This window comes from Equus asinus, chromosome 6, assembly GCF_041296235.1.
Source record: "Equus asinus isolate D_3611 breed Donkey chromosome 6, EquAss-T2T_v2, whole genome shotgun sequence".
In the NCBI taxonomy this organism is placed as follows: domain Eukaryota; kingdom Metazoa; phylum Chordata; class Mammalia; order Perissodactyla; family Equidae; genus Equus; species Equus asinus.
The window spans coordinates 82,697,799-82,717,697 of record NC_091795.1 but is presented as its reverse complement, the minus strand read 5'-3'; the positions used below and the strand labels follow the sequence as shown (position 1 = coordinate 82,717,697).

General features: G+C 36.7%; 1 protein-coding gene across 11 annotated transcripts in view; it reads right to left on the bottom strand.

The window, feature by feature from the left end:
- Positions 1 to 19,899, bottom strand: part of ITSN2 (intersectin 2) — a 134,381-nt gene that overhangs the window by 78,675 nt on the left and 35,807 nt on the right. For all 11 annotated transcript variants that reach the window (XR_011504137.1, XR_011504138.1, XR_011504139.1 and 8 more), the window contains 12 exons: positions 18,963 to 19,026; positions 15,992 to 16,155; positions 14,466 to 14,672; positions 14,223 to 14,319; positions 13,252 to 13,391; positions 8,653 to 8,716; positions 7,967 to 8,104; positions 7,427 to 7,512; positions 6,455 to 6,717; positions 5,466 to 5,615; positions 3,048 to 3,188; positions 1,967 to 2,054 (listed from right to left, as the gene is read on the bottom strand). Coding sequence is in view for 8 of the 11 variants with exons in the window: in XM_070512520.1 (XP_070368621.1) it covers positions 1,967 to 2,054; positions 3,048 to 3,188; positions 5,466 to 5,615; positions 6,455 to 6,717; positions 7,427 to 7,512; positions 7,967 to 8,104; positions 8,653 to 8,716; positions 13,252 to 13,391; positions 14,223 to 14,319; positions 14,466 to 14,672; positions 15,992 to 16,155; positions 18,963 to 19,026 (1,602 nt within the window). In the remaining 3 variants the exon portion in view is untranslated. The remainder of the gene's footprint in view (positions 1 to 1,966; positions 2,055 to 3,047; positions 3,189 to 5,465; positions 5,616 to 6,454; positions 6,718 to 7,426; positions 7,513 to 7,966; positions 8,105 to 8,652; positions 8,717 to 13,251; positions 13,392 to 14,222; positions 14,320 to 14,465; positions 14,673 to 15,991; positions 16,156 to 18,962; positions 19,027 to 19,899) is intronic.

The following is a 19,899-nucleotide window of genomic DNA, read 5'->3' as shown; positions in this document are numbered from 1 at the left end:
AGACAAGAATTTGACAACTATCACCATCTTGGGCAACTACTTAGTTTCTCTGAGTCTCCGTTTTCCTGAGTTGCATAACGGGAATAACAGCAACTACTTCACAGGGCTGTTGTAGAGATTAAAGAAAACAATGCATGAAAACTGCCTAGTACAATGCTTGGTACACGGCTGGTAATCTTAAATGTTAATGGTTATGGAGACAAGAGTCTAAGGGATGCAGGGTACTTTGCAAATTCCAAACAAAAGCTTCCTATTTTGAACTGGACTACAGCAAAAATAAATAAGTAACAGCAAAATTGGATCACATTCCACAGAGAAAGAGTAGCACTACCAGGTCCCCAATAAGACATACTCTACACTCCATTGACAATCCAAACACTAACAACGACGATGAGGAGGATGATAGACTTTTTGCCACTGAACAGATCAGGAGTGCTGGTTCATCCTGCCTCTGGAATGCCCTTGGAGGGGCGAGGTGGGAGCTGATACACTCTGAACAGCCAAGACAAGAATCACATGCAAGGAAGAGTGTCTGAGAAGAGACATGGACAGGCTTTATCAGGGGAAGGTGGGAGATATAACATGAGCAGTTCTCACAAGAGTGAACTTCTCTGTTCCTGGTGTTTCTTTCATGTGAAGGGCCCTTTACCAGCACAACATTCCCAGCTTCTTTCCACCCCTTCACTAATTGGTGAGCTCAAGATAACAACCTGGGCATACACAGCCTAGACCCTTCTTATGCCTTGCTGTCTTGAGATTGAACTGCCCACAGGAAATCTGCGTCCTACTTTGTTCACACACCCAGTGTTTCACAGGTGCAGCCATACCACACCCAGATAAGCCATGCTGTCCAGTATCAGCTTTATCAATAATGAGGTGATACTTTGGTCTCATATGTCTTGTTCCTTTGCCTTATTTCTCAATTTGCTCAGAACTTGGGTAAAGAAGAAGGGTACTATTAACTGGACCTCCTAAACAGCCAAAAGTATAATACAGATCCCTGGAATGGAAAGATTAACAGACACTCACTGGGAGACATTTAGGATACTTCAGCCAGTTCTAATACAGCATTTGCAGATTTACTTTTCATTAATGAAACTTTCTTCTGCTATATTGTTACTGGCATACTATCCAATATACACTTTTTTTGTTTTTCAGTTTTCTCGTTAAGACTTGAATCAAGAAAAATGTTATATTCCCACAAATTATCCTGGAATATTTTGTTCCACAGGCGTCAGAGGGCCAAGTTGGTAAAATTCTTTATATGAATCACAGAGTTAGATGACATAAGAGACCTGGGAAGGGTATACCATTCTGTTTGGGCCTGTCACTACACTCTCACCCTCGCATCCCACAGGTTTGGCCCTATAGTGAAGTCTCCTCCCAGACAGTTCTTTACAATTAGTGCAGGATTTTGCCAAAATGCACATATAATCTTTAATGTTAGAACCAAACTTGTATCTTATTTAATTGTAGTCTAATACTTTGATTGATATTTGAAATACATAAATAAAAATGTTATCAAGATAGGAAGGTATACCACAATTATTACTTATTTTATTTTTATTTACTTTTTATTATTAAAACTGCTCTAAGGGGCCAGCCCAGTGGTGTAGTGGTTTGTGCACTCCACTTCAGTGACCCAGGGTTCACAGGTTTGAATCCAGGGCACGGACCTGCACACCACCTGTCAAGCCATGCTGCAGTGGCGTCCTACAAACAAAATAGAGGAAGACTGGCATAGACTTTAGCTCAGGGCCAATCTTCCTCAACAAAAAAAAAAGAAAGAAAGAAAGAAAGAAAGCTCTAACATCTGTGATATTTTTCACATTAATTTGAAATTTTTGACTACAGATAAAAAATATTACTTGTAACAGAATAATGCTATTTTAAAAAGTAACAGAATATGACCAAAACAGTCATTCAGAAAAGTATAAAAGAGGCAAAATAAACCTTAGAGACTTACCAGGTGTGTTACCGAGCTGCATATTTTTAATTCTTTCATTTAATAATTGCTTCTCAGGTACCAAATAGATAAGCTTATTTTGATATTCCTTATAAAAAGAAAAAGCAGTGCTTGATTAAAACTCTGCAATGTTGTCTAAGAATTTTTTGAAAACTTAAAAATATGATTTAATCACTCTTGAAACTTAGTATAGAATAATACATAGTTGTAAACTGCTTACAACTCATGAATAAAATAGAATGGAAGTACACATGATTTATATTTAAATATAAATCCATTTATGAATGACTGGCTGAAATTAAAAGCTGGTGAAGAAAGCCTTTGTTAACGGGGTATATCTAAAAGCCTTACAATTTTCAGCGTACTGATGTGACAGTGGGCCCAGGCTAAGAGGTGCCTTCGGTATCCACACTAATGGTGTATGTAAGCAGGCCTTGACACTCCAAATGAACACGTGTACATCAAAGAGAGACTCAAAACTCAGGGATAGCTAAGGAAGCAGGTTTAAATCAGATAGCAAATGTTATTTGAACTTTGTCTATATCTGCTGTGACAAAGTGAAAAAACTGATTAATTGCCAGTCCACACAGAAAGTGAAATTTGATAGGAGGACTCTAGAGATGCAGAATGCAAGCAGAATCCCTATTTTGCAAACTATAAGAACTGAACTAGACCCTACTACACAAGTAAAGAACAGAATTACCAGGTCCCTAGTGATATTTTCAACATTCTCACCACAATTCTGAAAAGAATAACATTAAGTCAAAATTTCCTAAAAGTAGTAGCAATAACCTTAACGTAATATGTGTATTTATTTATTAAAGACCTAAAATACAATGTGATAAACGTCCATTTACGTATAAATATTAAGCAGAATTTAACCAGATGTCTAGCAGAACTTTAAGGGGTCTATGAGCTTCCTGATATTATATACGAGACAGTGTATATTCACATCTTCCTAGGAAGGTGGTTTACCAGAGACTCAAAGGGGTTCATGACCCCAAAAGCAAAAACCACCCTATTAGAAAGAATTATTAATAACTGTTCATGTTTAAGGACAATTCAGCAGCAAAGGACTTACCTGAAGTTCTTGTTGGAGTTGCTTGATTTCCATAATTTCCAGGTCGCACTGCTTATCCAGAACTTCTAGTTCAGTCTTTTGTGTTTGCTTTCTGAGTCGGACATCTTGAAGTCTGCCTGAGATCTGCTGATGTTTGCCATTCTATAGGAAGAGCGTATAAATATATGGTAACATAAAATGCTAATAGAAAATAATCTTATCAGGAGAATAGTATTTTTATTTAAATTTTTTCATGTCATTTATACTCAGTATGAGATAAATGTCTAAAACCAAGTAGAATATGTTTTAGAGTTCTGTTAATTTGAGAGCCATTAGCAGGAAATGCACCATTCTTAGAGCACAAGACCCCATATATCAAGATGAGAAAGCACAAACATAAGACACTGATTTTTTTTCTGAATTCAGCATTGAGGTGTTAATTTATAATATTAAAATAGAGACAATCTCAAAGAATAATGAGGAGGAATAAATGTTTGCATGTGGCATTTAGCATTAACTTCTCGGAGCCTCTATTTCTACCCTCGATGCCATCTAATTCCATCTAACTAAACAGTGTCCAGGAGGGCCTTTTGGGCCACAATTCTCTTCTCCTATACCAATACTCCTTTCCTCTTCTTCTGAGAAGTAGGGAAAAAAAGAAAAAACAGAGAGCAGAGATTCTCAATGGAGACGAGAAGAAGGGTAAGGTGTTATGAACTGAACTGTGTTCCCCCTCAAAATTCCTATGTTGAATTCCTAACCCCCAGTACCTCAGAAGGGGAGTGCATTTGGAGAAAGGGCCTTTAAAGAGGTAGTTAAGGGTTAAATGAAGTCACATGGGTGGGCTCTAATTCAATCTGACGGCTGTCCTTATAAGAAGAGAAAATATGGACATAAAAGAGACACCAGAGATGCACAGGTAAAGGAAAGACCAAGTGAGGACACAGCAAGAAAGCAGCCATTTGAGGCCAAGGACAGAGGCCTCAAAAGAACCCAAACCTGCTGACACCTTGATCTTGGAATTCCAGCCTCCAGAACTGTGAGAAAATTAATTTCTGTTGTTTAAGCCACCTGGTCTGTGGTATTTTATGGCAGCCTTTGCAAATTAATATAGTAGGGCGAAGAGAAATGAGACCCCTGGTTAAAAATCACTGATAATGAAAATTTCGTATTTGAGAAGTACATGCTAAAGGGAATACGCTATGTCCATCCTAGAGCTCACGTTATTATCTTCAGCATGTGTAAGTATAGGTTCTGGACCTTTCCAGACTCTGCACAATAATCTATGCTACTGCTTGGTGCATTACTCCAGTTCTTGAAGGAAAAACAATCAATCTTAAGATGACCCCCCATTGTATTTCTAAGGAAAAATATATAGTCAAGATAATGGTTCAGACAGATATCCAAGTAGCTACACAAAGCAGTTCAAGTTATTTAAGCCTGTTTTGTGGTACTATGGCATGATTAATAATTATGGCATGTTTTTCTATCCATTCAAAGGCATAGAATAGGACCTTTCTGACTAAAGATATTGTGATAATTTTTAAATGTAATTCAAGTCATCAACCCAATAAAATGTTGGACTAAATTAAAAAAGATCTAAATTTGGCTCTACCACATGGCTACACATGCATTTTTGCAAAACTCTACTACCCTATCAGATCAGGCTTATGGGATTCTATGATCATAGTAGAATAATCTGCCTTACCCAGACCCTTTATATCTATCTTCTCATCTTGCATTTCAAACAAGTCTTTTAACAACCTGACCCTCTGTCATCTGATGTGTAATTGGTAAGCATAGTAGCCAATATTAGCTAAAAAATTGGTAAGCATAGTAGCCAATATTAGCTAAAAATCATAGTCCTGCAGAACTCGAAGGAATCATTAAGAGATCAATTTAAGTCAATAGTTTCTAATCATTTTTTTCTTTTTAGCAGTAGAATCCTTTTTTCCAAGCAAATCTTCGATCAAACTCCAACAAAAGCAAAGCAGATAAATGTGGCGCGTCTCTGTTGTGAAGTGTGGAAGGACTGGGGAAGACAGCGTTGTCCTGCTGCCTTGGCTTCCCCATCTCCTGCCTCTAGATATCCCTCCATAGGCCATCTTCCAGAGAACAACATGGAAACCGAAAATTACCGAATTAGTACAAGTGTTTATTTTACAGATGGACAAAGCGAGGCACAGAAAAGGGAAATGTCTTGCCCAAGAGCACATGGTTTATCAACATCTGAACAGAGACCATTACATAATCCTCAGCACGTTGAGTTGCTATCCTTTTTTAGTAAACTATATTGTCCAGACTGTTAAAAGCACATATGAAAATATGACTAATTACATTAAAACAATGAATTCAAGAGGTAGATTTTTAAAAAACGACATGTTTCATTAGGTAACTCTAGCATCATTCAGACAAATGTCACTTAAACTTTAGCCATACCAGTGCTTCCAACTCGAGATGAAGACTCTTCTTTTTAGAGTTTAACCTGACAATTTCTTCCTGTTCTCTATTCTTTTGATTGAGAAGCTCCTGTCTACGAATTCTCTCCCATTCTAAACGCCGTTGTCTTTCAAGCTCTTGTTTTGCTGCCTGAAAATAATGAATTAAAGTTAATTTTTAAATTAACAATTTTGCATCATTCAAAAACTGATGGGATGACAAAGAAAAAGGTGAGGCAGCATTTAGCACTTAGTGGGCGTGAGTGCCTAAGGGAAACTGGGCAAACCTAGTGTTACAACGGGCCTAAAACAAAGACTTCCACAGAAGAAACTTCACCCACCAGACTTTTGGATTGCTTCACAGAAGCATCCTTTTGTTGCACTTTTCTCTTAATAAACAAAAGGATCATTTCATAAATATAAATGTTAATAGGAATAATTGTACCCTTATTCTGGTATCAGGGAAAAACAAAACTTCTATTTACATTATTTCAGGGCCACCACAATTTACAGTGCTCCATCTCTAGCCCGTTAAAACAGCCAGTCCTCCGAGAGACCTCACACAACACTATTTATCCCCAAGACTTGCGCAAGCCCACCCTCTTGATTCCTCTTTTACATCTGTGACTCCCCACTCTCGTCTTTCTGCCTCTCCAATTCCTTAGCCTCTTACTGTCATTTAATGACCTGATCAAACTTATCTCTTCCTCTGGCTCACTAACCTTAGCTCCTCACTCAATTCAGCTTTGCCATCAATCCTGCTCTGATTGAGCTATCACCAGCAGACATGCCTTCTCTACCAGTTATCGGCCCTGAAAACCCCTCACAAGCAAGGACTCTCTTTCCCTCCACGGGGGAAGGAAGATTCAGATTTGTACAGGATAAGTAAGAATGAATGATGCAGAGGAAAAGGCACAACAAAAATAATGAAATGTAGCCACTTATTAAATGTAACATTTTTCTGAGGAAATAAGATAACTTAAAAATAACCTCTCGTCTTTCGATCTCTTTTCTTCTTTCTTCCTCCCGTTGTCTCTCCAATTCCCTCTGCTTCTCCAAGCGTTTTTCTAATTCAAGCTGTTTCTTCCATTCTTGTTCTTGCAATTCTCTCTGTTTTCGTTCCCACTCTTCCTTTTCTTTCTGGGCTTTACGTTCTGCCTCCCTCTGTTGCTGCTCCATCATGGCCTGGCGTCGCTTCTCAAGTTCCATGTTCCCTCGCTCATAGTTGGCTTTCCGCTTGTCCTCAAAAGTAACTAAACAAGGTATATTATAAGCATTCTTGCACGTGAAGAGCCTACAGAACCTGTGGTCTAGTTTCAACATGCTCATGCCTTGTGATCATTTGAGTACTATTACTCTTTGGATAATTCTCCTAACGATAATTTTAACTCAAATGTAAATAGTAAAATATTTACTTTCTTCTGAGAATATTCATTTTTAGAAAACAAATTTCTAAGTTTGAATCCATCCACAAGAAAAAATAATTTTACTATTCTTGCTGATGAAAATACTTTTCAACTTTTTTCTCAGCATTTTCTTCAAGGAAACCAAAGCTATGTGGCTATACATTTGTTTTATTTGATATGTGCCATTAACTTTTTAATATTTTAAAATATCTACACATATACTTTTTCAATCAATATTTAAACTTTTTTTTTTAAAGCTAAATATTTCATCACAAAGCTTTCCTAATGATTTTCCTAAAGTGGGAGAAGCATTTTAACTAGGATAGCTAGTATACACACTTGCCAATGCAAACACTGTCCTCCTTTGTACGTACTCTTCTTCCCAGTTTTGACTACCTTAATTTTATTGATGTGAAAATACATCCCATTCATCAAATAGTTTCTCATAGAGCATAGAAAATATTAAGAATGTAAAAATTCTAAATATCCATTTACATTTCAAGGTAAAATTTAAGAGAATTCACTATAAATATACAACTTAGACACTCAATACTACCTGGTAATTTTTTCTGAGGTTCCTCTTCTTGCATTTTCTGATATGAAGGCAGAGTTCCATTAATGGAATCAATTTGCTTTCCTCCTCTAAGAAAGCAAACAATAAATTTAGCATCATGCAGTCTGGGAATTTTCAGACTAGACTATACAGATTACCAATGACTAGAGCAGTTTAATATTTAGAACATAGTATTAAAAATATTTAAAACACAGTATGGTCTGTAGTTACAAGGTACAGCAGTATATGGATTGTCAAACAAGATAGATCTGGATTCAAATCATGGTTCAGCCAATTGCTGTTCTTGGATAAATTTATGCTTAATCTCTTTAGTCAGCAGTTTCCTTATCTATAATATGGTGAAAACACACCTACTTCTAATATCTATTTCTTCCTGGTGTAACACATTAAAAACTAAAATCAAATAGCAGTGTAAATGTTTAACTCTCCACTAAACTAGAGCAGACGCCTCAGGAAATCCTAAGTAATAATCGTGTCTTCCAAGTGATCAAAACCACACCTCTTCACCTCCAGAGGTCTCACCTGAAAGATGGAGGGACAAGCTCAGGAGGTAAAGTCAGAGGCAATGGCTGTCCAGCTTTGGCCATGTCAGTGAGGTGCATCGCTAGGATAAACTCTTCAGCTTTTAGCTGTCCGTCACTATCAACGTCAGCCAGAGTCCTAAGGAAAATGTGAAAATTCACAACTTAGAAAGAAAGTCCATTTGGAGTAAAATAGTTTCAGAAGAGTTTAATTTTTTATTTTTAAAACAAGAATAATGATAGTAAAACATCTGGGTTAACATATTTTAATGAAATGTAAATACTTAGAGAAAAGTGAATTAATTTCTACCCTTAATCTTCGTATCACAAAAGAGAGGAAAGAAACTTTGAAACAGAAAGGGAAATATTCCTGAAAAAGCAACTTGTCTTGTTTCATGGTTAATTCACCTATCAAATCACATTTAGCTCTACATTAAAAATGAGATATTCTCTAATCCTCCAAAGAAGGCATTATATGAAAGCAAACTAGTTTTATTTGTAAAATAATTAAATGCCAAAATCTCAAGAATAACATTTTGTACAGTTTTGTCTTTGTTCAAGGTTGCATTAACTTTCAAATGGCTGCTTTTATGGAACATCTTTGAGTCACAAACTTTTACAACAAACAATATCTTTCTTTTAATAGAAGATATATAGTTAAAAATCACAATTAATGGACAAACTCACCAAATAGTAGCTAGCTGAGTTTGAGAAAGATTTGACTGAAGAAGCGCATTTCTAGCTTGAAAACCTGATTGAGTGGGAAAACCATAAAAAAAAGAAAATTCTTTAGCCTCTTTAAAATCATGCAAACCTAAATAGCTGTACCTGTAGAAAAAACACTGCTGCTATCCTGAGATCTTTTAACATCAAACAGTTTTTACCATGTGCCAAGCACTGAGCATTCAGCAACAATCAAAACAAACACATTCCCTGCCCCCAAGGAGTTTAAAATCTACATGAGCAGAATCAAGCGCTTCCCAGTATCCTTTCAGAAGACAGCAGTACACACAAGTGACTGACACAAAGGCCTGAGCCCCCCACACGGAGAGTATTAGAGGCCAAGTTCTGCGGCCTCCTTGCACTCCCAGCGCAACTCGCAACTCGAAGCACAGCTTAGCATTTCCAGATTTCCCCTTCTCTCTCTGGTCATTCCTTTGTCTCTACTCTTCCTCTTTTAAATGATCTGTAAATGTTGGCATTCTCCAAGGATCTGTCTTGGGCACTCTTTTCTCTGTGTGTGCACACCCATTTCTATGACTTTAACTAGCACCTAGAGGCTGATGATTCCAAAATGTACACCCCCAGCCCAAAGCTCTCCTCTAAGTTTAGACTTTTACATCCAACTGAAAAATCCACTTATGTATTTCACAAGTACCTCAAACCAAATAGGTATAAAACTACTCTCTCACCCACAGCCATCTTCTTAATCTTCACCCAAACCATTCTCCCTCACTCTTCCCTTCTCTATGAATGGCATCAGTGTCCATCCAGAGGCTCAAGCCAGAAATCAGACAATCACCCTTGATCCCTCCCTCTCCTGTACACCCATATCCGACACCAAGTTCTACACTTCTACATCACTGCATGTCTGGGTCCTTCTCACCCTTTAAGTCCCAATTTAATGGCACCCTCTCAGAAAGGCCTTCTCTGTCCACTCTATCATCCAATATACTTCCTGCTTGTTTCCTTCACATCTCATATCACAATTTGTAATGTAACGTTTGCTTATTTACCTGTTTGTCTGTTTCCCCTTTATGCTAAGTTCTACAAAGACAAAAACCTTGACGGCTTTATTCACTAATGTATAGTCCATGTTTAGTACATAGATGCTTAATAAATATTTGCTAAAGTACTGAATAAAGTTGTAATCCTAAGTTCTCCTCTATCTAAGGTGCAATGGGGACTTATGTAATAGCATTTGATAATAATAATAGCTAGTATTCATTGAATATTACAATGTATAGAAAACTATCCAACTTCTTTTCTCTCGTTCAGTGAGAGAAAAGAAAAATATGTTTCTGTAACAGGCTTCCTGATCTTCAAAGAATATATTCCAGAACAGAACATCTCCATCTGCTTCACAGGAGCACGCACTCCTAGTGAGCTAGTCTGTGGCTTTCTGACCATGGATGAAATCATGTGGCTTCTCTAGGGAGGGTCTCCTAGTCAGTACAGCAGGTGTTGCACCTCCCCTTCTCAGGTGACTGAGCCATGAGTATCAGAAGAGTCAGCCTAAGTCAAGGCCCATCCAAACAACTCTGCACAGAAGAGAGTACATCTGCCAACTCTTCCTCAGCAACAGCTCCCATACAAAGCCAGCACAAACACCACTAAACCCATGGTTTCACTGAGCTTTGAACACAGAGGTCTAGATAATTTAAAGCTACATGCACTATATGGAACAAACACAAATGTACCACATATTATAACATGCACTCGAATGTTTACATTACATAACTTTAAAATCTTATTTACTTATTTTTAATCTGACCACTTAATAGCAATCACATAAAGATAAAACACTGGAAACAGCTCACAGCCTCATCCAACTAATTATTCCTCAGTAGATTTCACACAGGAAGTGAGATTTGAGGAGGTTTTTGTGTTAAAAGGAGGATTATTCCAATAAAGAGAGATGAAAGGTTATTTCAAAACTGAAAAAAAGGCTCAATAACTAATGTTTCAGATCCTGGACAAAGATAACAAAGTAGATTCCTTAGCATTAGGCAACAGAACAAACAGGAAGAAGAAGGGGAGGAATGTAAATGGTTAAAAGCACAAGGGTAGAAGGCTTAACTGTGTGCAAAGACAGAATAACACTAAGGACAACAAAGCCAGCAGGGTGCTTTACTAAAAAAAAGCTCACTTGAACACGTACACTATTGGTCTGCCAATCTTTTGAATATCCTACTTTCCCTGTCTATAATGCTAGTCTATAATTCACTACCTGGAAGTTCATTTATCGTCTAAGACCCAATTCAACTGTCCTCTCTTCTGTGAAACTCTCTTACTTCCTCAGAGTTCACCACTGTCTCATCCATACTAATCGCAGCACTTTTAAACCACTAATAACAGACTGTGATTATGTGACCTACACTACGGGCTCTTCAAAGATATGGGCCATGTCTTCCTCCTCTCCACATTCTAGTGCCTCTGAATGCCCAGAAGATATATGACTCAGGAAATCCCGGAGTCAGTGAATTAATATAAATAAATCATGATTGAGAGTTCAGGGGGAAGAGAAGAGGAAGAACAAAAGCGAAAAACTTAGACCACCAACTGCAACATTTATTGAACAAACTATAACATGGAAATCTAGGTCAGTCTCATCCTCACATATCCGGGGCTCATGACTAAGTTTCAGGATACCAGAAACAACTTCTCTTTTCAAAGAAAACCAATCCTTTCCTTAACTACTGATATATAGCTTTACTCTTGCAGGTCTAAGAATAACATTCTCTGAAAAGAGTACAATACAGTCACGCACCCCATAATAACGTGTCACTCAACGACGGAGCACATTCACGATGGTGGTCCCATAAGATTAGCACCATATAGCCTAGGTGCGTAGCAGGCTATACCACCTAGGTTTGTGTAAGCACATTCCATGATGTTTGCACGACGAAATCACCTAATGACGCATTTCTCAGAATATATCCCTGTCATTAAGCGACGCATGACTGTACACAACCTTCACACAATGTCTTTTTAGTTCACTTTGTTAATCTGTAAAAAGAAACTTCCTTAATGCAAAACGGAGAGCCTAAAGAAGTTCATTTTTTCAAAGAATGCGAATTGAGACTCTACACTAATCTCAAGTATGTTTGAGTACCATATTTCACAGAATCTAAGATGTCATCGCTTATAAGACACACCATTCTTTTATGTAACACTAAGAAAGAAAAAAACACTGCCAATAAAACCATGACACGGTGCTAAGACACCACTGACGGTAACACATATCCCAGTTTCAGAGATGTTAAAACGTAAAAAAAAAAAAAGGGTGACAAAAAATATAGTCTATCTTGCTTCACATGATTTGATAAAATTACAGACAAATTTAGCTATTATGTAATAGTTGATACTATAAAGTATAGTGTATTTGTAAGTAATGAAGTATGATGATAAAAGTCACCATGAACCTACCACCCAACTTAAAAACTACATCATTACTAAAAGCTTTGAAGCTGTGTTCCCTGACTTATCTCTACACCTCTCCAAGAAGAGGTAACTACTATCCTGAATTTTGCGTGCATAATTCCCACTTAAAAAAATTTTTTTTTCATCACATAGATATGTGTCTTTAAAGAAGATATTGAATATTTTTGCTTGTCCAATCAATTCCAAAGGCCTTATTGCTCCCTTGCCCCACTGCACAACGAGAGACCCCCACACTCCTAATTCATAGGCTACTATTCATTCTCTAAACATACCATGTACTTTTTGCTCTTAGGATTTCTTTTCTGTCACACTCAAATGTCCTCACCTTCAATCCATCTGTCTAAATCCTCTTTCTTTCATCATAGAGCTTAAATGTTCCCTTCCTATAAGATGTTTTATCTGATCTCTCAGTATTAATTATCTCTCATTCTGTGTTCCCTAGCACTTTAAAGCTCTATTATTTTAAAACACTTATTTCACTCTGTCTGAACTGTAATTAGTTGGTGAGTGAAAGAGAAAGGGGGAAGTTAGAAGGCAGGAACTCTACTTACCTTTACCCTCTTTATATCCCCTTCACTATTCTCAATTAGCATAGTTTGGATGTTTGTTCTGGCAAGGACTCAAATGTTCTATGGGGATCTAAGGTCAAGTTTTATGGCTACATTTGGATTGGAGCATAAAAGGGTGAGCAATGCTCATGTGAGGTTTTACGAGGGGCAAGCAGAGAAAGAGCCGGCGAGGAAGGGGACTCTCGGGGAGAGCGGAGAGCGAGCTGAGGCTAAGTCCCACGCAGTCTCCCTCGTCACCTGAGCTTCTGCACTCACCGCAGCGGAGGATAAGCTTTGATCTTCTAAAGGGAGAGGGCTTATTTCCAAAGAGCTGAGTGTATATCTGTATGTTCAACTCAATTTTAAGAACTTTGAAGAAAGCAATCAATTTGTATCCACCTTTGAACTCTTACACAGTTTACATTATTTATATTTATCAGATGCCTGCTAAAGTTTTGGGATGGTACAATTTTAGATGAGCTACAAAGTATAAATTCAAATAAAAGTTCTTCAATAGAAGTTCACATAAAAAACTTTAATTCTCTCACATTCTTAAGCATTGTATGGCACTTACCTGAGAGGTATCCACTCATGCTTTTGTCAAGACTATTAAATTTTTGCCGATATTTTAATCGTGAAGGCTGAGGAACCGCCCACTCTGAGGTCCCAGTTTTGGGCGAGTTCCCTGAGAGGGAAGCAGTTGAGGAAGTTGAGCTATAACAAAATTTAAAATTTTTATGTTACTAAATAAAATTAAACTTTATAAGGCAGAGACATTAAGGATCATACCTTCTATAACACAACAGCAATTCCTTTTGTATTTGATATTATAAAATATTTAAGCAATTATCCTTGTTCTTAAGAAAGCAAATACCATACGAAGTACAGAACTACTGTACATCGAGAACCTACTATGTGCCAGGCCCCATATTGTGCTAGAGCCTTTCCAAATATTATTCTAATCCTGACACACTTAAAAAGTATTACTGTCCCCATTTTTTAGGTGGGCAAACTACGGCTCAGTGATGTTAAGGAAAAACAAGGTCATATAATCAGTGAATGCTTAGGCTAGGATACAAACATTGTTCTTCTGGGTCATTGGTTTAAAGAGCATCATTGTGATTTACATGAGGGGTGATGAATGAACATTGATGCTTCTGTGCTTTCTGAAATTTAAAGGCTCAACCAGCAGAATCTGCTCAAGAAAGAAATTAATAATGTGCAATGATTACGAGATGTTTTGAGAAATATACACTTTTTTTTAAAAGAAAAAATATGTAGGTTTGGGAAAAAAATTGATTGAAAATATACAGAATATTTTTAGTTTACATGAAAGGTTCTTTTCAAAAGTAAAATACTACAGACCTTTAATAATTATAAAAATAAAGTTTATTTTATGTGAGTTATAAATAGTAAGCTTACCTTAAGTATTTACACTTGGCCATTCTAAAGTAAAACCTGGATAAGCTCAGAGCTTTAAAAAAAGTCTTTTATTAAATACTCCTATTGAAAGCATAAAAAGTTGGAAGTTTTGTGTAGACATACCTACTAGATCCTAAATCAATTAGAGACTGGGCTTTCTGTATATTAGCACCACCAAATCCTCCCATCATCAGACTGTAAGATGACGTATGAGGCAATGCTGGGGAAAAAAAAGAAAAGAAAAAGGAAGAAAGTTCACACTAAACAACATCACAAAGTCTGAAGGAGATGTGTATCTATTGGGACACAAATACAGCAGTTTCTTTCTTCATATGAAATACTGACTCATAGACTTAAAGTACTTACTTGAAGAAGAATAAGGAATGGATAAAGGCTGAATGAGACTGGCGGTTCCATTTGGTAAGGATGAAGTGCTAACAGAAGGCACTAGGGGGGCAGGCATCATCAGGGGAGGAAGGGTGGTCCCTGAAGTCGCAGAGGACAAGGGTGTTGCTATAGGTGCGACTGGAGGCAATGACTGAGGAATGGACAGATTGGGCATGCTTCCCATTCCTAAAGACAAAACAGAACACATTTTCCAGTGCTAGTAAATCAACTGCAAAACACACGCCAAAAAACAAGTTTACAGTACAGTGAGCAGACCCTATGTTTACAGAAACACTATGGGCAAACTATCTAGTCTTAAAAAATCCACTAAAGCAGCTTTGATCCAGCAGTGAGGGAGGTAAACTGCTGCTTTCAATATCAATATTCTGACCTGTGTGAACTAAGGAAGTGCCTACCAAGGAGTTAAATATTCTCTTCTGGCATCATGAAAAAAATACGCAGCCTTTCCCAATGAAATATTAGTAGCCTCAAAGAGACGATGTATTACCTGATCAAATGTGAGTTTTTGTGTAAGGATAATAAATACAGCGCTGCTGAGCTAACACAGACACACACTCACTCCCCAACCTCCCTCCCAAAAAGACATGTTCTAATTACTAGATACTTTAGGAGATCCATTTATGCATATGCATTATTTGCAAGAAGAAAGCATTCCACATATTTCACTTTTCTTATAAGTAACACACCTAGGGATTCAAGGACAATTCTTTAAAACGAACAAAGTTATGACTCATTCATTTACTAACTGCAGAATACTAAGTACACTATATAAATACAGTCACACAACGATTTGGTATTTATCTCTAGAGTTCACTGCAATAGTGAAAGAATTTAGTATTTTAAGATCTAACATCTGGACTGAAGGAATATGTTTCAGATACAGGGAGATATCTAATTGAATGCTCCTTTCCAATGAGTGCTTCTCACATATAATTAATAAGAAATTGACTAATGAAAACAAATGGAAAACTAGTTAGCTCTGATAAATATATAAATTAATGAGCACAAAGTCTGCAAATTTTAGCCCTAAATTTAGCTGGCTAATTAACCTTTAAGGAAATTTCTACCTATGTATAATTTTAAATTACCCCCCAAATAAAACCATTTCAAGTGAGCTGGAAATTGTTTACATTTTTTCTGTTACTCATACAGAATGCAGAGGCAACTAATAAAGAATAGTATTTAGGATCAGCTGTAAGTAGGGGGATCATATAACTTATCATCCAACTGGGAATTATGAAAGGATGCCAGGACTAGATGCCAGGACAACAGGCATAAATCAGAACTGTCCCTGGAAAACTGGGACACATGGACACCCGAGCTACGATAGCAAATTTAATATTTCTTATCTCAGACTTGAAAATAACTTGGAGTCTGGGGATTGACATTTTATGCAAATAAATCCTTTTCTAATCCTCAGATACTATGTCTAGGAATCAAGTTTAACTATCAAACTGCAGCTAATTAAATTAATAAATACATACCAAAACGAGCAGAAATTAATGGAGAGAACATAGGAGGTTGTTTCATAATAGGAGGGAGAACCACGGGCAACTGCTGGCCTTGAAGCTTCAGTTTGATGAGTTTCATAGCTATGGAGAACTCTTGCTGATCCATCCTCCCATCCTTGTTCAGGTCTGATAAAGCCCTAAAAGGACCACGAGGAGGGTAGATTGGTATGTAGGGTCAACATTACTTTTAGGGATGACAATAAAATAAAAACAATGACATAGCATTCACACATAGATCATCACTTAATTAAGTATATGTTTGTGTTTATATATAAAACAAAAAGCCAAAACTGCACAATAAGAAACATTGACTAGAGATAGCATCTAGTAAAATACTGCCAGTCTACATAGAATCTAGAGACCTTTGGAATGAATTCCACCAGTGCAGATTAAAAGAAATTATTTAAGAGCATAATCACTCTAAACTTAATTTATTCATTTGTTCAAATATTTATTGAACGCTTGCTATGTGCCTGGCACTCTGCCAGGCAGGGGAATATTCCAAGTGGAAAGAAAGATGGGGTAGGTATTTATTGTAAATATATTAAAAACAAAACCTTAGATATTATAAAAAACAATTTCTTCAAGGTAGGAATGGGAAAGCAGGGCTAATTCTGGGTTTATAGATGATAAGATAAATGAAACAACTACAAAATAACAAAGATTTTGAGACTCCATCAAATTATAAACAAGTGTTTTTTTAATACCAAAATTTATTTAACCTCATTTTCCTTTTTTTGAAGCTGATTTTTTTTAATTGCAGTAACACTGGATTATAACATTATATAGCTTTCAGATGTACATCATAATATATTTTGAATTCTGTGATTACATCATGTTCCCCACCCAAAAACTAATTATAGTCCATCACCTCACATGTGAGCCTAATCAACCCTTTTGCCCTTCCCCCCTTCCCCTATGGTAACCACCAATTCAATCTCCGTTGCTATGTGTTTGTTTGTCGTTGTTTTTATCTTCTACTTATGAGTGAGATCATACGGTATCTGACTTTCTCCCTCTGACTTATTTCACTCAGCATAATACCCTCAAGGACCATCCATGTTGTCACAAATGGCCGGATTTCATTATTTCTTATGGCTGAGTAGTATTCCAATGCATATATATACCACATCTTTATCCATTCATCCCTTGATGGGCACCTAGGTTGCTTCCAAGTCTTGGCTATTGTGTATAATGCTGCAATGAACACAGGGGTGCATGTATCTTTATGCCTTTGCATTTTCAAGTTCTTTGGATAAATACCCAGCAGTGGGATAGCTGGATTCTATGGTAGATATATTCTTAATTTTCTGAGGATCCTCCATACTGCTTTCCATAGTGGCTGCACCAGTTTGCACTCCCACTGGCAGTGTATGAGGGTTCCCTTCTCTCCACATCCTCTCCAACACTTGTTGTTTCCTGTCTTGTTAATTATAGCCATTCTAACCGGAGTGAGGTGATATCTCATTGTAGTTTTGATTTGCATTTCCCTGATAGCTAATGATGTTCAGCATCTTTTCATATGCCTGTTTGGCCATCCATATATCTTCTTTGGAGAAATCTCTGTTCAGATCTTTTGCCCATTTTTTAATTGGGTTATTGATTTTTTTGTTGTTGAGTTCTTTGTATATTTTGGAATATTAACCCCTTATCTAATATATGGTTTGAAAATATCTTCTCCAAATTGTTAGGTTGTCTTTTCATTTTGTTGATGGTTTCCTTTGTTGTGCAGAAGCTTTTTAGATTGATGTAGTCCCATTTGTTCATTTTTTCTTCTGTTTCACTTGCCCGGTCAGACATGGTACTTGAAAATATGCTGCTAAGACCGATGTCAAAGAGCCTATGTTTTCTTCCAGAAGTTTCATGGTTTCAGGTCTTACATTCAAGTCTTTAATCCATTTTGAGTTGATTTTTGTGCACGGTATAAGGTAATGGTCTACTTTCATTCTTTTGCATGTGGCTGACCAGTTTTCCCAACACCATTTATTGAAGAGACTCTCCTTTCTCCATTGTATGTCCTTGGCTCCCTTGTCGAATATTAGCTATCCATAAATGTGTGGGTTTATTTCTGGGCTCTTGATTCTGTTCCATTGATTTGTGTGTCTGTTTTTGTGCCAGTACCATGCTGTTTTGCTTACTATGGCTTTGTAGTATATTTTGAAATCAGGGAGTGTGATACCTCCAGCTTTGTTCTTTTTTCTCAGGAATCCTTTGGCTATTTGGGGTCTTTTGTTGTTCCATATAAATTCTAGGATTCTTTGTTCTATTTCTGTGAAAAACGTTGGAACTTTGATAGGGATTGCGTTGAATCTATAGATTGCTTTACGAAGTATGGACATTTTAACTATGTTAATTCTTCCAATCTAAGAGCACAGAATATCTTTCCATTTCTCTGTGTCTTCTTTGATTTCTTTCAACAATGTTTTATAGTTTTTGGGATACAGATCTTTCAGCTCTTTGGTTAAGTTTATTCCTAGGTATTTTATTCTTTTTTTTGCAGTTGTAAATGGGATTGTCTTCTTAATTTCTCTTTCTGCTACTTCATTGTTAGTGTACAGAAACGCAACCGATTTTTGTATCCCGCAACTTGACTGTATTCATTTATTGTTTCTAAAAGTTTTTTAGTGGACTCTTTAGGGTTTTCTATATATAAAATCATGTCATCTGCAAAGAGTGACAGTTTCACCAAAGAAGTGTTTTTTGATGAAATGTATACATCTTGTCTACTTAGAAGTTCTAAGGAAATTAGAAATTTGTCCTCTAGAACAAAATCTCAATTGATTTTCAGTCGTTTGCTCAGTACAATTTATTTTCTAAAAAGCTGAAGAAATACTCTTAACAACAGACTACAACTAAAAACAACTTTATCTTAACACTATATTAAAAACAAAACAAAACCAGACTATCGGAAATTTAAGTTAATTACAAAAAATATCTATTTTACCATATTTCAGCTAAAACAGGAGCTGGCAGGCCTGACTGTAAGAAAAAGGAACGTGCTTGATCACCTGAAAGCAACAGAAACAAAAATCAAGCAGCATATTAGTAAACGGAATTACTCTAATGCCTCTGACTAATAATAACCGGCAATATAATAATAATAATGTTATTGATTTACTATAATTTTAATTCCCATCACTAAAGGAAAAATTGAACAGAAAATACACAGATGAATTTACATTAATAAGACAGATGTTTTAAAACAAAAGTGACAACTGAAGTTATATGTATTAATCAGTGATGAAAGATTATTCATCTTAGTTTTTCCACAATCATTGGGGTCTTATTTAATAATATTTCCATTTAATAAAATTTATAGTTAAAAACACTATTCCCTAGGAAAGTTCTATATAAAAAATACCAGGTGTCGGGACAGAGAGTCCTCCATAGGTCTCTCACATCCTATATGTCCTGCTGTACGTGCCAAGAATGCAAGATTGCAATTGCTCTCTACCTGGGTCATTTCTCAGAATGGGGTCTGCAAAGAGCAATCTTGAGGGATGAGGTAATGTTTTCCTATGGGACAAAGAACAAGCTTGTTTACTGCTTGCTAAAAAATGGTGGGTTCCCTCAAACTCAGTGTTCTTCGTCTGCAACACAACCACTGCATGTGTAGCATCCTGGGCTTTCTGCATGGCCCCTGTGACTTACAGAATAAGGAAAGCTGACAGAAACATGCTGATGCTCATGCTGCTAGCTGTGCAATTAGTAACAGAGTCCTCTGTTCTGACTCAGGAATCTTGGGTCTTCTGCCAGCATCCATGAGACAGTAACAGACTAAGCTATTAATTTGTAAGTAAGGTAATCAAATCCCAACTGTGACACCCGAGAAGGTAGGTATTATTATAGAAGTGCAAATAACCTCAAACTATAATGGTTAA